This window comes from Indicator indicator, chromosome 10 (genome assembly GCF_027791375.1).
Source record: "Indicator indicator isolate 239-I01 chromosome 10, UM_Iind_1.1, whole genome shotgun sequence".
Lineage (NCBI taxonomy): Eukaryota > Metazoa > Chordata > Aves > Piciformes > Indicatoridae > Indicator > Indicator indicator.
Window position 1 is genome coordinate 16095624 of NC_072019.1, and position 23363 is coordinate 16118986.

General features: G+C 45.6%; 2 protein-coding genes across 2 annotated transcripts in view; both read right to left on the minus strand.

The window, feature by feature from the left end:
• Positions 1-2766, minus strand: part of LAMC1 (laminin subunit gamma 1) — a 74883-nt gene extending 72117 nt beyond the window's left edge. The window contains exon 1 of the mRNA XM_054384413.1: positions 2370-2766. Coding sequence (XP_054240388.1) covers positions 2370-2766 — 397 coding nt within the window. The remainder of the gene's footprint in view (positions 1-2369) is intronic.
• A 5-nt stretch (positions 2767-2771) lies between these two features.
• DHX9 (DExH-box helicase 9) overlaps positions 2772-23363 on the minus strand; it is a 46969-nt gene continuing 26377 nt past the window's right edge. Inside the window, exons 26-28 of the mRNA XM_054384526.1 lie at positions 21785-21985; positions 20292-20536; positions 2772-2941 (exon numbers count right to left, since the gene is read on the minus strand). Coding sequence (XP_054240501.1) covers positions 2772-2941; positions 20292-20536; positions 21785-21985 — 616 coding nt within the window. The remainder of the gene's footprint in view (positions 2942-20291; positions 20537-21784; positions 21986-23363) is intronic.

A 23363-nucleotide genomic window follows, 5' to 3' on the forward strand; every position in this document is an offset into this window, starting at 1 on the left:
AGAGCAAATTCACAAGGCTACAGGAGCCTGCAAACCAACCTGAAACCCAAGTGATTGACACTGATCACGTTGCAGTGTTACAGCATTTTAAAGATGCGGTTGTTTTCCTCAAAGGAACATGCCCATGTTTGCTCCAGTATGCTGGAAAACCATCATATTTCCAAGAACACCCACATACATACAGGTGCACAGACTCATGGACAGCAGCAATACAGCAATACTTGATAATGATGATTCCTACTAAAAAAGAAATTGAAATCAAATCTTACCTTACTGCTTATTCCAGGTGTTCTAAACAAAAAATTCCCAATGTAGAAAAAAACCAAGAGGCTTTAGTAACTACTTCCCTTTATATAAACAACTCAACATGTTTACATGGTGGTTTTATTTCGAAGCTCCCAAGGCAAAGAAACACTTTAGGGTGGTGATACACTCCCGGCTGCTAAGGCAGATGGTCATGGTCAGCAAGTGACCGCCTGGTACAGGACTCAGTGACATCACCTCTATCTCATGAACATGGGTGTGAGCATTCACACCTGTTCTCCAGTTGTTAAACCCAAGATCAAGCACAACTTTTTCCTCTGAATTACACCAAAAAACTCAACGCATTATTGACAATTAAGCTCTAAGTGAGCCTTCAGATTCAACAGCAGCTCTTGAACAGACACCAGGATTAGTTACACTGTTGAAAAGAAACCACGGATGGTTACACTGAGGCTTTTTTTCGGTTTTACTTTATTTAAGGGCAAGAGGATACATGCTGCAGTTTTAGCTTTCTTCTGGCTGGCTTGTCTTCCAGTTCTAAGCAATTACCCTGCCTCCATGTCATGACAGCCTAAATTACTCAATGAACAGAGTAAAAGAAAAGCTTGTCCACAAACCAAAGTGAGAGCTAAAACATTATCCCAAAGGAACTTCTGGGAATGCCAATTAATCACAAAATGCACTTTTTTTTTTTTTTTACTTGATGTCATGGGTTCTGCAGTAATGATGACAGTTCTCTGACAAGCCTAACCCACCCAGAACTGAAAGGACAACACTGCACTTGTATAAGAGGATACAGAGCAGACATGCCCCTTGCATACCCATTTTCCCGTGGTGTTTGACACTTCTCAAATAATCATTCCCACCTGAATCTTAAGCCTGCTGTGTGGAAGACTCCAGGATCCGAGTTTCCCAGTGCACGAGGCAAGACACTTTCACATGCCCCACACCACCACACGTTCTGCCTCCTGCAGCATGGGCTTGTTAATTTCACACACAGATGGCACAACCAACACAGAATGCAATGAGTGATAGAAGCAAAAAAAAAAAAAAAATCACAGACTGATTTGGGTCAAAAGGAACCTTTAAAGGCTATCTAGTCCAACCTCTCTGCATTGAACAGGGACATCTGCAGCTAAATCAGGTTGCCCAGGCCCAAACAACCTCACCTGGAATGTTTCCAGGGATAGGGCATCTACCACTTCTCTGGGCAACCTGGGACAGTGTTTCACCACCCTCACCATTTTTTCCTCACTTTTTTCCTTCTGTCTAGTCTAAGATCTTTTAGTTTAAAACCATCACCCTTTGTCCTTTCCCAATCTTCTTTCTAAGCCACATCAAGCATTGTAAGGCCACAATAAGGTCTCCCTAGAGCCTTTTCTTCTCCAGGCAGAGTAGCTCGAATTCTCTTAGCCCATAGCAAAAAGGTTCCAGGCCCTGTTAGAGCAACAGGTCCTTGCTTCATTGGACAAGCAATGAAGCAACATTCATTTTCACCCTCCTGTGGAGAAGGCTGAAACTCAACTCTATCCAGCCCTACTCTGCTGCTATGATTATTCTTAAATACCATCAAACCAAGGGGCAAAGAGAATCATAGAATTATTTCTGTTGGAAAAGACCTCTAATATCATCAAGTCCAACCATCAACCCTATGCCACCATGGCCACTAAACCATGTTCCTAAGTACCCTGTCTACATGCAGCATCCTCCTCTGCACAATTAAACCATTGCCTGAGATAAGCCAAGCCACAAACAGGGCCTTTGGAGCAAGCGTTTGCTTGGGACAAAGGGAATCCATTCAGGCTGGTGGCATTATTTTGGTTGGAAAAGACATTATAGATCATAAAGTCTAACCCTTAACCCAGCACTGCCAGGTCACCACTAAACCAATGCCCCCGGTCTCTTTATACACACCAAACGAAAACCCACTTTGGCCCCTAACCACCCCCAGGGCGTTGTTACAGCCGCCTGTAATTAAGCAGAGCCCAAGAAGTGCCTGAAGGCAGCGCGGCGCGGGACAGAGCAGGGCGGTCCCTCAGCCCCCCGCCCTTGGCGCCATTTTCCTTCCGGCCGGAGGGGTCCGGAGGGGTACGGGGGTCCCTTACCCAGGTGGAGGGTGAGGTTGACGGCGGCGGGGTGCTGCACGCCCGCCAGCATGGTGCGGCTCTGCCACCAGGTGGCATCGGCCGGGCTGTTGTAGTCGGTGAGGAAGGCGGCGCCGTGGCTCAGGTGGGGTTGGGCGGCGTCGCAGAGGTGGCAGGACTGGGTGACGCCGGTGACGCCGGTCTGCACGCAGTACTCCTCGGCCGGCGTCCCGCACGTGTGGGTGGCCAGCACCGTGGCGTTGAAAGCTGCGTTGACGAACTCGGGCATGCAGCGCTGAGGACGGCCGGTCCGCTCCTCCGTGCATTCGTCCATGGCGCCGCCGCAGCGCCCGGGCAACCACAGCCACAGCACCGCCAGCCACAGCGCCCGCGTCCGCCGCTCGCCGCCGCACGCCATAGCGCTCAGGCCGGCGGCGGAAGGAACCGGCCGAGCGGCGCGGGGCTCGGTCGCTCGCTGGCTGCCGCCGCCGCTCCGCGCCTGGCCGCGGGCTGGGCTGGGATGGGCCCGGCCCGGGCGTAGAGAGGCGAGGCAGGGCGGGGCTGCCAGCGCAGGGCAGGCCGGGAGCGGAGTCCTGCCGGCGAAGCGGGCCCGGGAACGGCTGAGAGCCTCCCCCTCGCTGCCGGAATGCGGGAACTTAAAGGGGCGATGCCGGCGGTGGGGACCGCACCGAGGAAAAGTGCTCCCGGCTCGCCCCCTGCGCTGCCGCCTCACGCATGGCAGCGGGCGGCTGAGCTGCCGGTGGCCCCATGGAAAGGCGGCCGGGGGTGTATCTCCCTCACAACACCCCTGCCATTGCCATTGGGTCCTCCCCAACCGCTGGCGCCTAGCTAGTCACCGCCTCTGCCCCTTCAGATCCCAACACAAGCCACCCTCTTCTTTCATTTAAAGGCTTTTCCCAGAGGGGGGAAAAAAACCCAAGTGTCTCAAAAAACGTGACAAAATTGATGGTGCTGTGCCAGTCGTGCTGTTCTCAACCCAGTTAGTTCTGTGCAGTCCAAGGGTGCAGGCAGAGAAGTGGGTCTGAGGGGGCCCCACAAGTGGGCCTGGACTCATGTTGCCACCTCAGCTTCTTTAATTTGTAATGAACTGAGACTTTCCTGTCTCAGTTTAGATCTCTATGCTGCTTAGGGGCAGTGGCTCTGTCAGACGTGGCCAAGGACTGGGTTACCATTTCAGCTATCACCGGAAGATCTCTCTGTACCTTTTCAGGTTGAGTAACTATGCAAAGATTTGTGTCCAACCCGAGAATCATGTAAAGGCAAAACTGCTTTTATAGGAGAAAGTGCCTCCAGAAGCCTGCTCAGGAAACAGGAAACTACTCCTGGAGGTAGAAATTGATAGGGAGAGTCATGGAAAGGCTTTGTAAACTTGGTGTTTGTTATACTCTGAGAAAGTCCAAGTGCAACCTGTGGCCAAGAGGAAAAAATACAGTCTGTTCTGGGAAAAATATGCAATTTCTTGTTTTAAAGTAAACACGCACATCCTATAGAAGCTGCCCCTCTGCTCCTTGCATTAAGAGCCTGTGTTGGACTATTCACAAGGTCTGCACAGCAAGTACTTGTAAGCAAGCCTGGAAACTTTCTTGCTGCTGGTAGATTTTATTATTACATTTGGTGTTGCACGTTGGTGTGGTTATTCCTCATTTTTCCTCCCAACAGAATATTAACCTGGCTGTGATGACACAGCCTCTGTGCCGGGTGTCCCCTGGACACTCCCCTCAAAGTCATGGTTGTGGTACGGAGTCACCGCTGCACTGCTATTGTTCAGGCTGGAATTATACATGTCCAGTGGAAAGCCTGGTTTCATCCACTTCCCCCTCTTTTCCTCAGTTTATGAAGACACGTCAGCTGCTGTGAAAGTGACACTGAGCCAATGCTGGCAAGAAAGAGCATGCTGATGGAGCTTCTGAGGTACAGTGACAGCCTAGTTGGTGCCTGCAGCAGGGAGAGAACACAGCAGGGCAGGCAACCAGGAGCAGGAAGCTACATGGAACAGATTGATGGGTGGGAAGGAAGGATTAGGATAGAGGTAAAATCAGAGGGTGTTGCCACCAATCCCACTCAGTGGCATGACGGAATCATCTGTCCAAGTGTGGGAGGTTCCCAGAATAATGGAAAAAATTCTGCTTAATGGAAAATTCTTGGGTTTAAAGATACTCGGTTTTAGTACCTAAAAATAACAATTTGCTTGAGTTTAATCATTTTCCAACATTTAAAAGGATGTATGTAGGGCCATACTCAACAGATTATATGCTTTAGCCCTTCTGTCATGTCCAAGTTACTGATTCTAGTAAATCCTGAGAAAGAGATATCTGCTGATATCAAAATCCACTTCATACTCTCATAACTGCAATTTAATCTTTGACACACTTATTTAAAGTACTCAGATTAAGTGATGCAGTGATCTTTCATTTGGTAAGTCTGCACTCATCTAACTAAAACCAGAATTAAATCTCATATCCCTCTAAATACACAACCTGTGCTTTCCTTTTAATGTCTTAGCTGGTGAAATACTCATTAAAGCACTGCAGCATATTCCCCACAAAACCCATTTCCTTCCCAGCATCAAAAAAAGCATCCTCATATAAAATATCTGTGACTTAGAAGCAGACAACTCAATTACTTAGAACTCTGCCATGCTTACAGGGGTGAAGGAGAGTAAAAATACCTTGGTCCATAAATTCTTACGACTGGAAACTCCCACAAAGCAGTGAGTCACCCTGCACAGCAGGAGTGGCCCAAAAGGAAGGAAGGAATGTTTGATAGATAAGATGGGCACAACGACAAAACATTCAGTTAACCATCCATAAAATAAGAATAATATTTGTGGAAAAGGTTTGTGACTGTGCTGGGCTTAAAGAAACAATGCTGAAAAAATTATGTGACTGCAGCTCCAAAAGCAGGTGCAAATCTTCAAGCACTTACTGCCCTAACTTGTGCTAATCATAAAGATATCAAGTCTTAAGAAAATTTGCCTTCTGTTTAATAAAGAGGTGGTCAAGGAGGAACTTAAATATATGAAATGTAGAAATCAGCACTTTGTTATTTCAGTTATTTTTTGAAGTATGCAAACTTGAAGTATGCAAGCTGGGAGAAAGAACAAAGAGAAGAAATGCAAAAAAGGAAAAGCAGCATAAAAGCCTGAGAGGAAACAGCCTTTAAAAAAGCAGCTCTTACAGGAAATTCTGTCAGCTTTCAGAAAGCCAGAACTCCTGAGGCTGGCAGTCTCAATCTTCAAACAGACCTCTTTTAGGAGAAAAAGGAAAAGCAGTATTTTTTTCCTTTTGATCAAGAAACAAACAAAAAAAAATTGGAGTGACGTGGTGTGAGCCCATGAACAATCTGAAATAAACTAAGAGCACACTTAGCCTCTGTCCTTCTATAGCAGCTCCAACCAAGTGCAAAGACACCTATGCACAAAGACTTCTGACCCGTTTGGGGCTTAGGAGGGCTAGGATGTATTTTTTAAGTGTCACAGGACAGAAAGCACTTTAATATTCAGCCTTCCCATACTGATTTGGCATCAGCATCTGCTGACAGACAACGTTTGAGCGGATACCCTAAGGAATACTGCTCACAAGTTTCACACTGTGGTCGCAGAGCTTGGTTGCTCTTTGGGTGCCACACCCCACCCGCCCCTGCCCTGGATAAAAACAACCTGCATTTGCCGATAAAAGGAAATAGGTAACTTGAGGATTCCCACATGAAACTTGCTGTACACCCAGATATTTAATTACCAGTACATTCATGCCAGTTTACACTAAAAAATGGAGGACAGAACCACCCAGTGCTTGCCATCAGCTTTACAGAGGTACCAGCCACTGGAGAAGTCACTCAAGCAACTATATGAAATGTCACTTGTCACCATCCAGCTGGATTGGGCAATGTAAGAAGCAGCTTCCTGCCCTGCCCTCCATCACACAGGGGCTTTTCCCCAGGCCTCACTGCTTCTGTCAGTGGGCACAATCCAAACAACAGTAATTGCAGCAGACATTCACACCCTGGCCACCAAACAGCCAAAACCACTTAAAACAAAGCAGCAAGTCAGCAGATTCACCGAACAGTCAGTGCAAAAGAGGCAACATTCAGCAAGACTGGGTGACAAACTCAGATGCTCTTACAGGTGGATGTGAAAAGGAACCACACTACTACAGTTTGCAGTAGTATACACAGGAAAAAACCCTGCTCTAAACTGTTTCTTTTTATGAAGATAAAAGCTTCAGGCTTACTTGGTTTTCTATCTTGTTGGGGTTTTTTTTTCTTTCTATTTTTCTTTGTTTTACCAAGTTGGATTAATTATTTTGACTCAGTCCCAGCTGGGACAATCCCTGTGATTCCACTAAAGAACATAAACCACTGCAAGTTTGATTGACTGATCCATGATATCGTTCTAGTCTCCAAAGTGAAATTATTAGAGTGCCCATGTGCTCTGAAGGTGGTATTTTAGTTCCCTTCTTACCAGCCGGGCGCTGCTTCAGTCTCAGTATCAAGGACAATGGTGACAAAGTTGACTCTGCATACAATCATCTGTATATGTGGCTAAAACTAGAGAGAAAAGCTGTGCAGAATTAAAGCATCTCACGTTTTATTTCAATGGGCTGGCAGAAACTGCAGATGGGGGAATGAGGTTAAGGAAGTTTTTCCACAGACAGTACTACACATGCAAATTAGGACAGATGTTACAAGTGCATAAGAAATGCATTTCTGTATTAAAACTTGTTTTAAAGATATGCTGTTTAGAGGAATTCTCCCACGATCAAAAACTCAAAGCCAGGGTAGATGAGCAGGCTGGTCTAGTAGGGTGTGTCCCTGCCATGGCAGGGTGGGTTGGAACTAAATGATCTTTAAGATCCCTTCCAACCCAAACCATTCCATGGATCTATGATTCTGTGAATCAAGGGTTAGTGTTCAGAGAATATGAATTAGTTTGGTAAATGCCTGAGGTATCCACTACCAAAAGCACAGAATAGATCAGAGAGCCATACCAGATCCTACATACTCCTACCTGTCTTGATTTTATGGGAGCAGAAATTCTCTGTGATCTTATAAACAGAACTAACCAGAGAGCTACTACCCATGAAGGCAGAAGGTGTTTTGTGAAAGTCTATTTAAGTTTCACTTTATTTGCTCTTTTGCATTCTCCTAAACAATCCTGTGCAGCAGCTATGGGTAGGTGACTAAAAAAGCACCTCTGAACCTGTTGGTGAGAGGTAATCTGCTTCTTACAAGTTTCTGCAAACCCAGGAGAAATGCAAGATGTGAGGTGATTATTTTATCTCTTTTCTGGAGTGGGTTTGGGATGCATTCTCTCTTTCTCTCCTTAATACTGCAGTGTTGGGAAGAAATATGCTAAACCAAACATAAAACATAAAAGGACTGTGCAGCTTTTCATCTTCCTACTGTGGGTTCCAGCACAGTCCATTCTTTTAACCAAAGCCCATTTTGGTTGATGAGTGTCTGGTGATGTGTATGAAATGAATCTGTAATCTTTGATTCCTAGCAGATAAGATTTTTATCTTTTGTCTTTAGTCTCTCTTTTTATTCTGCGGTGTAGTCTTGTGCTGAATTTCAGTGATCACATCTTGCAGCCTATGTTAGACCAACAACCTGAGCCAGCCCTAACTACTTCCCCTCTCCAAGACCTCCATTTGCCTGTCGAAGGCCACCATGAACAGCTTGCCTTTGTAAAGCCCACCAATGAGGGCATTTGGAACAGGACATGCATGGATGGGTTCATTTGGCCTTAAAACTTCCAGTGGGCGTCTTGGAGATGAGATGTTTCTCAGCACTCCTCTTCTTCCCTTCCAGCATTCCCATTCTCCTCAGTCTGCCAGCAGTGCACTGCATGGGTGAGCTTTTGCTAGAGGAATTGGTTAGATTTATTTCTACTCACTGAGAATAGTCTCAGGCTCAGAGCCACCTTCAGGGTCCACTGAGGGATGCTCTGCCACCCCAAAATTCCAGTAATATTTAGGTTTCCGATGCACTGAGGGAGTTCCCTCTGAAAAGAGCAGGACTTGTTTACCCAGATCCATTTGGATAAGGTCTGGTTCCTGTTCTTCACAGACTTGCATAGCTATGTAAATTCTCCCCATGTGTGAGCTTGGGCTGTTTACACTAACTGTAAAACATTCCCAGTAGAACTATCCTCCTGATAAAATGCCATCCCAGAAAGTCCTGCCTGTGCCGGGGGTGCTCATGGGTATCTCACCATGCAGGATGTTGACTTGTGTGACCACAGCGAAGCTGTTTAACACATATCCTTCCTGAGCTTCCAGAAGAATTCCCAAGACTGTTTTCAACAGAAAACTGGATAACTTCTTTTACCCAGTGCCAACAGGGCTGAATTTTTGTTCCCAGTCAGTTCTTAACCATAGTTCATGGTTACAATCTTCTTTTTTTTTTTTCATAACACAGTTGGCCAGTCAGTCTTGCTGTGGACATTATTTATGGGTTTAAACTGTGCCCGGGGAGGTTTAGGTTGGATATTAGGAAAATTTCCTTTACTGAAAGAGTGGTCAGGTATTGGAACAGGCTGCCCAGAGAGGTGGTGGAGGTGTTCAAGAAGCCTGTTCATGTGGCACTTCAGGATAGAGTTTAGTGGTCATAGTAGTTGGGTTATGGTTGGACTTGATGATCCTAAAGGTCCTTCCCAACCTTAATGATTCTATGACTCTGTGATTATTTTTATTAATAGTAAATCTTTTATCATTTGCCAAACCTTTCTTTTCTTCATGCAAAGTGGTTATTGAGAGCAACCTCCATTCCCTCATTGTAAGAGCTTACCTTTTTTAGCATTCTTTAAGCATAGTTTTATGAACTTACCTTTGCTTTTCAAAGGCAACCTGATCCATAAGGCAGAGTGTTGAATCCTCCTTCATTTGGAGCAACTGAACTTCTGTTTCCTTCTGTGTCTGTAATTTTTGTTTAATTTTATGAGTCTGTCCTCCTAGTCTGAAGCATGCAAAATGCTGCGTAAACACTCACACTGCTACTCACGGATTATCAAAGCAAAGAGGTAAATTCAGGTTGTTAGGGGAGGAAACAACATTTCTAAACTCATCTGTGGATACCATAAACACTGGAAAAATGTCAAAGATTCCTTATAAATAGATTCTTTCCTGATAAATGTCTCCTTTTTTTTTGTTTCTGAAATACCAGTGGCAAGTCACCAAAGGAGGAGATTTGAAAATGCATTAAAATAAAAACTTAGTTGGCCAGAAAAAACAGTTTTCCTAAGTGTAGGCTGCATTTTGCTTGCTGGGAACCTCAGCAATACTGCCACTCACGGAAATATCAACAAGACAAATCAAGTGTTCAGAAAAATGCAGTTGTGGGAAGTTCTAAGACCTGTATCCTGTACATGTTAGATCTTTAAAGAACAGATAATCTGCATATCTCTTCAGCTGTTATTAATTTCTTCCAATTGGAGCTCAGCAAAACTATTATATCAGAGAATCACAGAATGGCTTGGGTTGGAAGAGACCTCAGAGATCATCTACTTCAACCTCCCTGCTAGGGACAGGGGCACCTCTCAACTAGACTCAGCTGCTCAAGGCCTCATCCAACTTGGCCTTGAACACCTCCAGAGAGGAAGCGTCGACAACCTCCCTCACCAACCTATTCAAGAGTCTCACCACCCTCATACTAAAGAACTTCTTCCTAACTTCCAGTCTAAACCTGCTCTCCCTCAGCTTAAAACCATTCCCCCTTGTCCTGTCACTAGATATCCTTATGCAAAGTCCCTCTCCAGCCTTCCTGTAGGATCCCTTTAGGTACTGGAAGGCAGTTATAAGGTCCCCTCAGAATCTTTTCTTCTCCAGGCTGAACCACCCAGCTCTCTCAGCCCATCCTCATAGCAGAGGTGCTCCAGCCCTTGGGTCATCTTTGTGGTCCTCCGCTGGACTTGCTCCAGCAGCTCTGTGTCCTTCCTATGATGGAGACGCCAGAACTGGATGCAACATTTGAGGTGTGATCTCACAAGAGCAGAGTAAAGGGGAAGAATCACCTCTCTTGAGAGAATTTGATATCATTAATGTATCCAAAATTAATTGTCAGCTAAAAGTTGTAGTTCATCTGCTCAGATCTCTGAGAAGTAGATTTTAGATACCTTAATTTACCTCCAGCTATAAGCAGGCTACTGTATAATCATATGGAGAAGTTACATCAAGAATTAGTGTACTAATTTATTAAACAATGAATTCTAATTGTCTGTGTTACTAACTTATAGTAAACACCACGAGAGGTGACAGAGGACAGGCTTCATCTCTCCTCCTCCTGCTTTCTCACAATGATTCAGCTGCCCATCAGGGAAAGGCTGTTGTATTTTAATCACATTAGAGATGTAGATATCAGCACATGCTTCTCAAAACTTATTTCTTCTACGATTTTAAACCACAGAATACTCTTTAAAATAGCACCTCATTGTGACTGCCCGGTGTTGTTTTTAACCTAGAATGTAGTTTTTGTTGGTCCACTTTTTGATTTGAGTCATTCTCAAAACACATTTCACACCTCCCCATCAGCCATTGGCTTGTGGCAACTGAGTTTTTGCCACCCCAACTGTTTAACTTCAAAGGTTAAGCAAACAGAAAGGCTCCAGAACATAAACATCTTTCTATAGCGATACATACCTAGCATACCATTGTCATCAACGCTCCAGTGCAGCTCCCCAAGCTCTCAAACACTCTCTGAACTTTTCTACAGGTTTGCTCATTCCCACGCTAGACTCCCTGGGCTGGAAGGGACCTTGAAGATCATCTAGTTCCAACCCTGCCTGCCATGGGCAGGGACACCCTCCACTTTAAAACTATTAAGTGTCCCAGGATGTGTACATTAGGAGGCAAGGCTGCCTTAGTGGATGTTAGTGATTTGTCAGACACCACTAGGTACCACTGCTATTGATTTTACACCTTTGTTTAGGGTCTTTACACAAATACATTCAGTTTCTCTTTCATTAACCAAAGCACCTGTGTTTCTTCCTACAAGGAAGCTGGTTGCATACTGGGTGAACTGGATTTAATGGGTTTTGCCAGGTGGGTGTCCCTCTAGGGTACTCCCAATCAATTTACACAAAGATAGAATCATAGAATCATTAAGGTTGGAAAAGGCCTTTAAGATCAAGTCCAACCATAACCCAATTACCATGACCTGACCGCTAAACTATATCCTGAAGCACCACATCTACATGCGGTAGACAGAGATAAACTCCCCACACAGCACCTGAAAGCTTGGTGAGCTTCCCAATAATCACTAGGAGTTCTTTTCAACTTAATTTAGGAAAACATTTAAAGTTGTTTTCTCTTTTTTTTTTTTTCCCCCACCTCATGTTTGTGTCAGCCAGCAATTCATTGCTCTCCCTAGACATGATGCTCCTAGTCCCAAAGCAGCCAAGATCACAGAATCATAGAATGGTTTGGGTTGGAAGGGACCTTAAAGATCATCTAGTTCCAACCTGCCCTGCCATGAGCAGTGACACCTTCCACTAGACTCGGTTGCTCAAGGCTCCATCCAACCTGGCCTTGAACACCTCCAGGGAGCAGGCATTGGAGATGCAAGAGACATTCCTGGTTTGTTAACCTGTGGGAGAAATTAGGCTTGAAAGCTTTTACTCATGTTCACTTTATCTCCAGCTCACCTGTGGACAGGTATGGGTGCCCACAGTTAAACAACTTCCATCTCTAAGGGTGAGAGGCAATATTCCCTCCCTGGAAGCCACATGGTCCCAGTTTAGCAATATCTGGCTTTCCAAATGGAGTAATAAGAGTAAATAAAGCTACACAAAGAGAGGACACAGAACTCCATTACTCCCATGAGGTGTACAACAGTTAGCCTTTTGCTCATGCTGAAACCCAAATACTCACAGACATGTTTCCTTCCAGGTCACAGCTAGGATAGCAGATGTTCTCCCAGTGTGTAATACTCCTTGCATCACACTGTCAGGACTTCCAATTTATTCAGGCTCCAGAGGATAAAGAGGAGTTAGCTCAATGAAGCAATTGTTCCTGCTACTGCGAGGCATCTCTTGGATCCCTGCTTTAGGGGAGGTAAAGTGTGAAGGGGTGAGGAACAAACTTGGTGGCACCAAGCAAGATGTGCTTACACATCTCAGTAAGGATGTCTCCTGCTGCCCTACATGACTGGAAAGGCACTGGAAAAAAAAACTTTTCATACTCATTGTTAGGTCATTAACATGCTGTATATTTTGGGCATTTAAGGACTCACCAGTGCTAGTTCTCTCTGATATGTGTGACCAATGAGAGCAGCTAAATTCAAGGTCCTTTGGCAGACAAGGCACATACAGGTTTATCCTGAGACATTACAAACCAGTTTTGCTAGGGTTGTGATAAAAAGGAAGCACTTGATGAAGTGTACTGATACCAGCTGATATTGCTCAGCTGAGTATCTTGAGTAATGAAAGCTCTGTGTGTGTTGTGGAGTACAGCAACCTGGGAAAGGAGAAAAAAAGTGAGGAGGAGCTGACAGGATGAAGACTGCTGTGCTTGCTACTCTTGTGCTGTCTGGAACCGGACAGGAGGATTGCCAGCCCGCACAGCAGGGGCAGATAGCCAGTAGCACAGCAACTATTTCATTGCTGTTCTCTTTCAAACTATGGCATTCTGTAGAAGACTCTTCCAATCCTGTTACATTTTCTGTAGCTGTACACCAGAACTTCCTGCATTTTTCACATTTCCTTGAGCTTTGTGGAGTCGGAAATCTCCAGTAAATGGCTGAAGAAAGATTGCCAGGTGGCACAGAACGTTAAGTAGGTGCAGTCCTGGAGCTGTCAAAAGGCAGAACTGCCTTTGTACCAATGTTGAAATAGTGAGGCAGCAGCAGGTTAACACCACAGCAGAGCTACAGAAGAGTCTGTAGGCAAAGGGTGGTAGCAGTGCAAAGGACAAAGAGCTTTTGGAAAAACTGAGGCTGAAAGAAACCAACTGGGTTGGGGTCTGCTAGACTAAATCAGAGCCTTTCATCATCAGTCTAGAAGATTTAATTCCACTTCTGCTGAAATACCTCTTGAGGTAACTTCTCTGGCTGTCTTGTGTATCCTTGACGCTATCCATGATGGTCTTGTGTCCTGATGACCCCTGAAAGCTCCTGTTAAAATCAGCAGGCCCAGGACCCATGTAGTGTATTTAACAGAATTTCATCCCGGGTATCTCCGAGTGAAGGATGTTCTCTTTCCATGGGGTAGAAAGCACAGTGATTAGAGTTTTTTTTTCTTTCTTAGAAAGCCAACTACTGTTCTCTTTTAAGACTTTGGTTATGTAAACACTTCCAGCTCAAGATGAAGTTCCCAGCCTTTTCTTGGATAAGCTAACTAGGTTGAAGTCTTTTCTTTAGACCTATTTTTGGCTTTGGATACTTCGTGATCACTTTGAACTCTGTCCAGATTTTTACCACTGTAAAAATGCTGGATGTGAGAGTTGGGTGTGTTTTACAAGTAATCCTTCCTTTAGCATATGCAGAAATAACATAACTGTTTTCACATGCACATGTCTTTGCAACCAGCATCTGTTCAGGTCTTTTTCTTCACTTACTTATTTACAATGACTTTGAAGTCCTCCTCAGAGACAGCTTTCTACATGGTCAGCTGTGCAGATCTGGCTTTGCTAAACTTGCATTCCTGACAAAGACCATTTACTTGGAACAAAACAAGGCAGACCCAAGTCTGTACTGAAGTTTACAGTAACTCCTCATCTATTGGGGAGTCTCCACTCAGAATCTGAAGGTCACCTTTACTGAGGCTGAACCTGGAAAGCTTCAGTCTGAAAGCAAAGGCTCTTTCAAAGCTGGATGCAACTCAAAATAAGTTATGTAGTATGGGAAAGCTCAGTAAGCTACTTGCATTGTTTAAGACAACTTTGAATATATGAGTCACAGCCAATAGGGAAAGGAGCCATCCTTTAAAATGTAAATTGAGAAAGCAGCAGCTTACATAGGCTGCTGGTGCTTGGTGTAGCTGTTGGCGACCACAGCTCCCTGATGCAGACTTTTTTTTTATGTATATTGCACATAGACTCAAAACTACCCTGCCTGGAAGGAGTCACAGGAGGGTAAGATGCTTTTCTCACAAATACTGGGGCTTAGTTTAATATTTAAAGAATCCCAGCATGGTGGGTGTTAGAAGGGATCTCTGGCGATCATCCAGTCCAAACCCACTCCTAAAGCAGGGTCACTCACAGCAGCTTGCTCAGGATCATAATGGCCAAGTGGGTTTAGAATCTCTCCAGAGGAGACTCCACAACCTCTCTGGGCAGCCTGCTCCAGGGCTTCAGCACCCTCACAGCAAAGAAGCTTCTCCTCATGTTCAGGTTAAACCTCCTGGGTTCCATTTTGTGCCTGTTGCCCCTTGTCCTGTCACAGGGCACCACTGAAAACCTGAATCTAAAATGTGGCAAGACTGAATATGTATTTTGAGTGAATCTATGTCACATTGCTAGGAGCCTTGTCTGGCTGTGATGACCTCACATAGAATCATTTGTCAGCATCTACTTGCCCCATCCTTGGCTCTACAGAAGTCTTTTTGTGTCCTCCTCGACCTTACTTAAGTTATTCCCAGAGGCATTGCTCCTTGCTGCTTTACTGTTCTCGGTGCACAGCATTTTTAAGGCTACAGCCACTGATCTCAAGAGCTGACAGGACATTTGAAATATCTTTCTAGTCAAAAATGTCAAGCAGGCAGCATTGTATAGATCCTGATGACTTCTGTGACTGAGAACCACTCTGGGAAACATGGTCCCTGCAACATTGTCTTTGTTCCCAGTGATAAATTGAACGTGACAATTCTAAAGCAATCAGTTTGAGATTTTCCTTTGGAACAAATTAAGACTAAATTGAAAACTTTGTTGAGTCTCTGCGATTTGGAACACTACAAGGCAAAACTCTTTGCTTTGAAAAATACAGCCTTGGACTTTGTCCTGAGTGAGGGAGGAAAAAAGAAATCTTAATCTCCAGCTCTGGAAAGCCTGCCAACTTGAAAATGCTTTCACATGTATCTGTTGATTTGTTTTGCTTCACTTTTGGTGCCTCACCCTTAGATTAAAGATTCTCAAATGGCAGCCTGTAAGTCATAAGCAGATTTTTCTCCTCATGGTCTGACTTTATTTTTCCTCGCTTTATATACTGTACCCTACTCCAAAAACTGCAGACACCTTTAAACAGCAGAAGAGGTGAGGGCTACAGGAGCACACCATAGTTCCACTGATCTCACATTCTTGTCTTTACAACAGTTTTGCTTGTTTTCATAGAATTGTTTCACCTGGAAAAGACCTCTAAGACCATCAAGTCCAACCTAACACCACCACAGCCATTAAACTATGGTCCAAAGTGCCATGTCCACACATTTCTTGAACACCTCCAGGTATGGTGACTCCACCACCTCCCTAGACAGCCTGGTCAAATGCCTGACCACTCTTTCAGGAAAGAAAATTTTCCTAATATCCAATCTAAACTTCCCCTGGTACAAACTGAGACATTTTCCCCTTGTTCTGTCACCTGAGTTAAACCCCAACTTTTTCCTGCTCTCTGTTGCTGCTGTATCCCCTTACGTACCATAACATCAAGATACCCTGTCCTCAGTAAGGGCTGGGATAATGATGACAGTTGTGTGTAGTGGTCAGCTCTGGCTGAGGAACTATTCATGCTGCAGTGGGTTATCACTCCAAAAATCATCTGGAAGCATATAAAAATCTTGTTTGGAACTGGTTCATTATCCAAGTAAAACTAAACAAGAATCAGTAGCTGGAGAAGCTGATGGTCAGAGAAGTAGTGAACTTCTGAGGCTCTCTGAACTGCTGAAGGCCCAGAGGACCCCTGGAAACACTTCTGGTCATTAGCTACCTACATCTTTAGGGGAAAAAATAGGAAGACAAAAATAAAAAGAACTATTTCAAAATAGCTTTGATGGTCATTATCTCACAAAAGTGACTTTTTATTAAGTGCCGTGGCAGTGAATTACAGAACGTATCCATTTGGCTCCTGGTGCTCAGAAGGAAAGCCAACCACATCCTGGCTTAGATCAGCAATAGGGTGGCCAGTAGGACCAGGGCAGTGATTGTGCCCCTGTACTCAGCAGTAGTGAGGCCACATACTGAACACTGGGTTCAGTTTTGGGCCCCTCACTACAAAAAGGACATTGAATGCTGGAGCCTGCCCAGAGAAGGGCAACAAAACTGGTGAGGAGTCTGGAGAACAGGTCTAGTGAGGAACAGCTGAGGGAACTGGGGTTGTTTAGTTTGAAGATGAGGAGGCTCTCTACAACTTCCTGAAAGGAGGTTGGAGCCAGGTGGGAGTTGGTCTCTTCTCCCTAGTAACAAGTGACAGGACAAGAGAAAATGGCCTGAAGTTGCACCAGGGCAGGTTTAGGTTGGACATCAGAAGAAAATGAAAGGGTTCTCAAACACTGAACAGGCTCCCCAGGGAGATGGTTGAATCCCCATCCCTGGAGGTCTGTAAAGACACGGGGATTACATGGGAAATCTGTCAGTGTCAGGGATTCTCATGTAAATGAGGGTATAAATTCCTTAATTCTGACTTGGGTGGTTATGTACCAGAAGTACTCATGAGTAGAATGACTTGAGGAGGGGTGGTGAGGCAGAAATATGTTCTATTGGCTATTGAATACAGGATAGTACAGATTTGGGGTTGCTTTTTCCCCATAACGTGTCCTTACGTTAGGTAACATACTGTGGTTTAGTCCTAACTTCTCTATCCACAGTCTTTGATCATCCTGAGACTTGAGCTTTGATGAGGACCTGCTCTTCATGCCCTTTTGGCTGCTTAAATTCACCTTCAGTTGGATTAGAAGATCTCTGATGTCAAGGTGTCCCCTTCCTCCCACTACAGATTCTCTTGTCCTAATAGCCAAGCTCATACTTTGGACACTGCCAGATTTCTGAGTCACTCCAAGATTAAAAAAAAATAAAAATTGAAGTTTAAAATGGTGCCTTGGAAAATATGACATCACTGGGATGCACTCACAGAAGTTTTTTTGCTCTGACAGGCTGTGCTTACATAGTTCCCACTGTGCAGAGATTTGGCTCATCTTAACTCCTCAAGTTCTTTCTTGCCACCAAATCCCAGAACTGATCAGAGTTGCAGAGGAAAGGGGTGAAAAATGGAGGACGAGAAGAAAATACCTTCAAAGATGTCACTTAGCAGTGCACAAAATGAAGCAGAGCTCCTAAATATGAAAGCATAGAATTAAAACTACAATAAACACACCACTAAATGGTGGTCTAGGCTATATGATACCTAAACTCCAGCAAGGCAGTTTTGGCCCCTATCTGTATTAGTCTGTTAAATATTATAAAGGCAGCTATGCTGGGAGAGCCATGTTTAGACTTCAGCACTTGTCTTCAACCATGAGTCAGAGCATGGAGCCTTGACATTTCAGGAGGCTGAAGTTTACTTTGAGGATTTGGATGTAGTCTGAGCAGCTGAGCACAGAAGGAATAACCAGCTGAGGTCTTTTCCAACCTGGTTGATTCTGTGATTTCCAGTTTTCTGTGTCCTGGCTGCTGCAGCTCCTCGTCAGCTGTCAGTCCTTGCTTGGACTGTATTGTTCATTTCTGGCATAGGAAAAGCAGGCAAGGATTGCTGCTTCCCCCTTAGCTGGTTCTGAGGGATTACGTACCAAAAACCTGACTGAATATTGTTAAGCAGTTATTGCCACACTTGATACTCCTTAGCACGTAAAACACAAGCACACTGATAAAGCCAACTAAGCTGCAAGGTGTAGATGCTAAATGGTCCATGGCACCTTCTGCACCAAAACCTGCATTTTCAGCAATGGTGGCATGGAGTGACCAGTCTTCACTCCACAGAGAAGTCTACATTGGCAGAAAAGACTGTGGAGCTCCCTGCTCCAAACCACACAGAAGGTGGTAACACACTGTAAATAAATCCCAGATTCAGGTTAGGCGATGGAATACTGATACACTTGATGGTATCAAAGACAGCTCTGTAATTCTTCTCTGGATATCTAAACTCCATGTGGCACTTGGCTTTCAACACTGCTTCACTCTTACCTAGTTTTTAAGAACTCTCCATTAGAAATGCAAAAACCATTGGACTTGTTTTAAACTTCACTCAGACATGAACATCTCCCACACCCCAGTAAGCACAACTAATTATTGGTTCTGAATAAAAGTTCCAGTTGGATTAGTGGAGAGGTGGAGAGGTTAATCTCACCAGGCTTAGTAACATAACAGCATTCACACCAAGGTCTGCCCACAGACATCATGCTCTGCTGCTGCAGTACCAAGCGCATGTGACAGGCAGAACCTGCCCATGCTGTAACAGAGGGGGAATTTGGGCCAAAAAAGCCCAAACCATTCATATGGACACATTTGTTGTGAACTGGAGCACTTCCTTTGTCTGGCTCACACAGCTTCTCCTGCACAACACAGCCTAGCTGTAGAAACCTGTGCTGGTTTGAGGCCAGACAGATCCTCTCTTGCCCCGAAAGGGACAAAAGAATGACACTCACACAAACGGATTGGAGAGTGATGGAAAGTTTAAATGGAAAAGCAATTGGTGAAGCTACAAAAGACTACAAAGGATAGTGCCAAGAATATCCCAAAAGCATACAGAACCCCTCACAGAATTCCCAAAGCTTCCCAATCCTTCCCTTCTCCCCACCTGAGGGTAAACCCAAACCCCCAGGGCTCTTTCTTCCCCCTCCCGCTGCTAGGCAAGTCTCAGGCTGGCCAGGTCTGAGACTGCCCCCCCCTCCATTCTCCTCCTGGCATTAGGCCTAGACAGGCCTAAGTGGCCTTGAGGATACTCCCCCGGCATTACCCGATAAGAGAGGACATCTCCCGTGGGAGCAGAGAGGGAAGAAAGAGGAAGAGAATGACTTTGCAGATGGATTTATAGGGCGCAGGACTTATGGGTAGAAATACGCCATTTCCTGTGTCCACCTCTGTGGGTGGGCACCCAGGACACCAGAGGTGTAATTTATGTGGCAGTAGGAGGGGGCACCCAGCCTAAACTGCCACAAAACCCCTCCAGAGTAACCTGTACCTGCAAGCGTCCAGTATCATCCACCCCTGCTCCAGGTCACTCCCAGATGCCAGTCTGGCAGGTAGGGAAGGCACTATACCTTGATGGAGGCTCTTTATCCCCCTCTGTGTGGATACACTGCTGCCAGCATGGGGCAGCCAGCTGAGCTCTGAATGTCTGGAATCTCCAGGCTGCAACTTCAATGCATTCTCATTAAAGACTGGCTCTTTCACGTGAGTTTGGAAGAAGGAAGCATGACTGCTTTGGAGTGGTAACATCAATGAAAGCTGCCTCAGGTGAAAGGCACACTTTGTGTTTCTGAGATCTCTTCAGGTTCTGCAGAGACAAGCAGCATCACATCAGTCTGGAAAAAGGTATTGCCACGTCCCCATGTTACCTGGATCAGAAGTGTCATGCCAGGAGGTGTAACACAGCATGCAGCAGGCCAGGACTGGCTGCAAAGGAACCAAGTGCTGCTTGGCAGAGACAGCAAACCACTGCGGCGAGGCCGATTTGCACAGATTATTGGGCAACAAAGAAGCATCCCCGCTGAGCCCAGGCTCTGCAGCTCAAAATGTGTTTGGCAGAGGTTTGTAGGCACTGAAAAAGTTTCCTCTGAATGCTGTAAATCTACAACCAAACTAAAAAAGAGATGGCTTCAAAATCTGAATGCCAATCCCAAATGAAACACGTAGCATGTAAGGCTTTAATAACAAACCCTTTATTAAGAACAAAATCATACAACTGGCAGGAAACTCCCTAAAAGCACGATATATTACAGAGCTGTACTGGTACTAAGGGACTGAGACGGCAAAAACAGAGTGCTAACAGCAAGAGAGGGACAGGGGACAGCAACGCGCATTTGTCGCAGTGGAAAGACTGCCCAGGGCTCCTGCCACTACCACCCACCTCCCCGCCCTGGACCCCCGCAGCCTCCTCGATAGCTACCACCTGCTCCTTGGTAGCCTCCTCCCCCATAGCCTCCCCCAGGGCCACCTTGGTATCCTCTTCCTCCCGGGCGCCTGCCAGAGTAGCCGTAGCCACCATACCCTCTACCTCTGTAGCCAGAACCACGTGGGGAACCTCCCCAGCCTCTGAAGCCGCCTCCGTTGTCGTAGCGAGGCATTTTGGGGGGACGAGGACCATCGCCGAACCTGGCAAAGAGAAACGGGGGATCTGATGCAAGCTTATGGATTCTATTATTTTGAACATTAAGAAGAAATAATCAATTGCCAAGATTTTCAGTTTAGATGCCTCTGCTTGAGAAGGTCCACTGGAGAGTCCAGCAGAGGGGTCTGGAGCATCTCTGTGAGGAGGAAAGCGTGAGAGACCTGGGGCTGTTTAGCCTGGAGAGGGGATCTGATCAATGCCGATCAATAGCTGAAGGGTGGGGGACAAGAGGATAGAGCTAGACTATTTTCAGTGGTGTCCTGTGACAGGACAAGGGGCACAAACTGGGACACAGCAGCTTCCATCTGAACAGGAGGAAAAGCTTCTTTGCTGTGAGGATGTTGCAGCCCTGGAGCAGGCTGCCCAGGGGTTGTGGAGTCTCTTTCTCCCCAAACCCATTTGGACATTGTGATTGTGGGCAACCTGCTGTGGGTGACCCTGCTTCAGCAGGGGGTTTGGACTGGCTGATCTCCAAAGGTCCCTTCCAGCCCCACCACACTGGGGTTATGTGAATTACAGTTGCACTTTTGCACCTTTTCCACTTCAGTAAAGCAAAGCTGGGAATAGCTGCTGTGACACATTAGCAGTCCCTCCTCCAATCCTCAGCCAAGCCTACACCTAGGATAGAAAGCTTTCCCCTCAGTCTCACTTTCCAGCTTACACCAATGTGCAGGGAGCCCTGTTCCTGTTTGGTTGAACACAGTGGTGTTTATCTCACTCCTCACAAAACACTCTGACTTGCACAGAAGAATTGGGCTTTGCTTTATCCCCTGTGTTCCTGACACCTCACAGGTGCTTTCTGTGCTTCAGAAGCAAGTTATGAAAACAAAGGCCAAGCACGGCCAAACATTTATTTTATTTCCAGAGACAGAGAAGTAAGTCTGCCCAAAATAAATTTGGATTATCTTTTCTTCACTGTGTTTTGGAAGAGGCAATGACAGCTTTTATTGCTGAGAGCCATTTGTTATTCCTGTGGAAACAGGTAGTGATTTATCCACATCAGGCTCCGAACATGACAATTTTACATACACTCAGGTTACTCGGAAATGAAAGCCTGATGCTCCTGTGCGTGTGGGACGAGGCTCTCCTGGTGATTTTAGCTCCAGGATTCTGCAGGGAGGAAGCAGTGGAGCTGACAGCTCTTACCTGCTCTGTTCAAGCACTTGCTGCCCTGAGGGGCAGAAATGGCGCTGTTCCTCACCCCAGAGCTACAACCACAGAGCCCAGCTAACCTTGTGTTGCCAGCCAAGAGGCTAAGGCCTGAGGCTGAGGGCCTGGAGAGCTGGCGGATCACATTCAGCATTCGCTCGTTCGCTGGGTCCAGCTGCTGAATGAGCCCAGGATCTTTAGTTACTTCCACCACAAGAGCCTCCATTGCTGCACGCAGAGCAGTGATGCAGGCAGCTGCATTGTGGGGCATCCTCAGCTTGATCCTAGAGCACGAAGAATTATGTTAGGATGAGAGAATCAGAGAATCATTTAGGTTAGAGAAGACCTTTAAGATCTTAGAGTCAAACCATTAACCCAGCACAGCCAGGTCACCATGCCCTTCAGCACCACATCTATACAGCTTTTAAATATATCCAGAGATGGGGACTCCATGACCATGCTGGGCAGCCTGCTCCAGGCCTCAACACCCCTTTTGGGGAATAAATTGTTTCTCATGTCCAACCTAAACCTCCCCTGGTGGAACATGAGGCTGTTTCGTCTTGTCCTATTGCTTGTTACTAGGAAGAAGAGACCTACTACCACCTTGCTCCAGCCTCCTTTCAGGGAGTTGTAGAGAGCAATAAGGTCTCCCCTCAGCTTCCCCTTCTCCAGACTAAACAACCCCAGGTTCCTCATCTGCTCCTCATCAGACCTGTTCTCTAGCCCCTTTAACAGCTTTGTTGCCCTTCTCTGGAGACCCTCTAGCACCTCAGTGTCCTTCCTGGGGGACAAAACTGAGCCCAAGTACTCAAATCATGGCCTCACCAGTACTGAGTACAGGTGGACAGACTCTTCCCTACTCCTGCTGGCCACACAATTGCTAATCCAGGCCAGCATGCTTTTGGCCTTTCTGGCTACCTGGGTACACACTGGCTCATGGTCAGGCAGCTGTCAACCAACACCATTAGATGTATTATGACTTCTAGGAGAACTTGTAACAAAAGATGTTCTCAGATGTTCGCTGAGTGCTGCATACACTGGGGCAGAACCCTATATTCCCATCTTTGAAATTCCAGTTTGTAGATGAAGAGAGGAAAATTTGCAAGATCCCTAAAATCTGGCATTGTTAAAACAGAACTTCCCTTGTATTTAAATTTGCTCTTGAGGTTTAACATGCTCAGGTAACACCAATATGTGAGCCCCAGCATCAAAACAAAGCTACTAAATATGAAGCAAACTGAAGACATGAGGCTCCTCAAGATTTTGAAAGCTCCAGGCCACCCTCAAAAACATTAATGAATTAAGCTTAAGCAAATCCTTCACCTCCAATTTATTGACCTGAGAGGAGAAAAAAAGCCAGACATCCAGATGGTATTTGGTTACGGCCATAAAATGCATGCTGCCAGAGGCAACCAAATTCTCAGCATTTCTCTCCTCCAGCTGTTTCTGAGATTTAAAAACAAGGCTTCCTCAGCCTGAAGAGGAGGTCAAAAATACACAGTACTTCCCATTCACATTCCAGTTAAAGGGAAAAAATCCAGCAGGTTTTACGCAACTGGAACAATGTTTTCAGCTGAAACAGCTAATCTGCCCCAAACAGCAGTGTCAATATAAAGCCCTCCCTTTCTCGCAGGAAGCACAGGTAGTGCCCTCCCCATAACC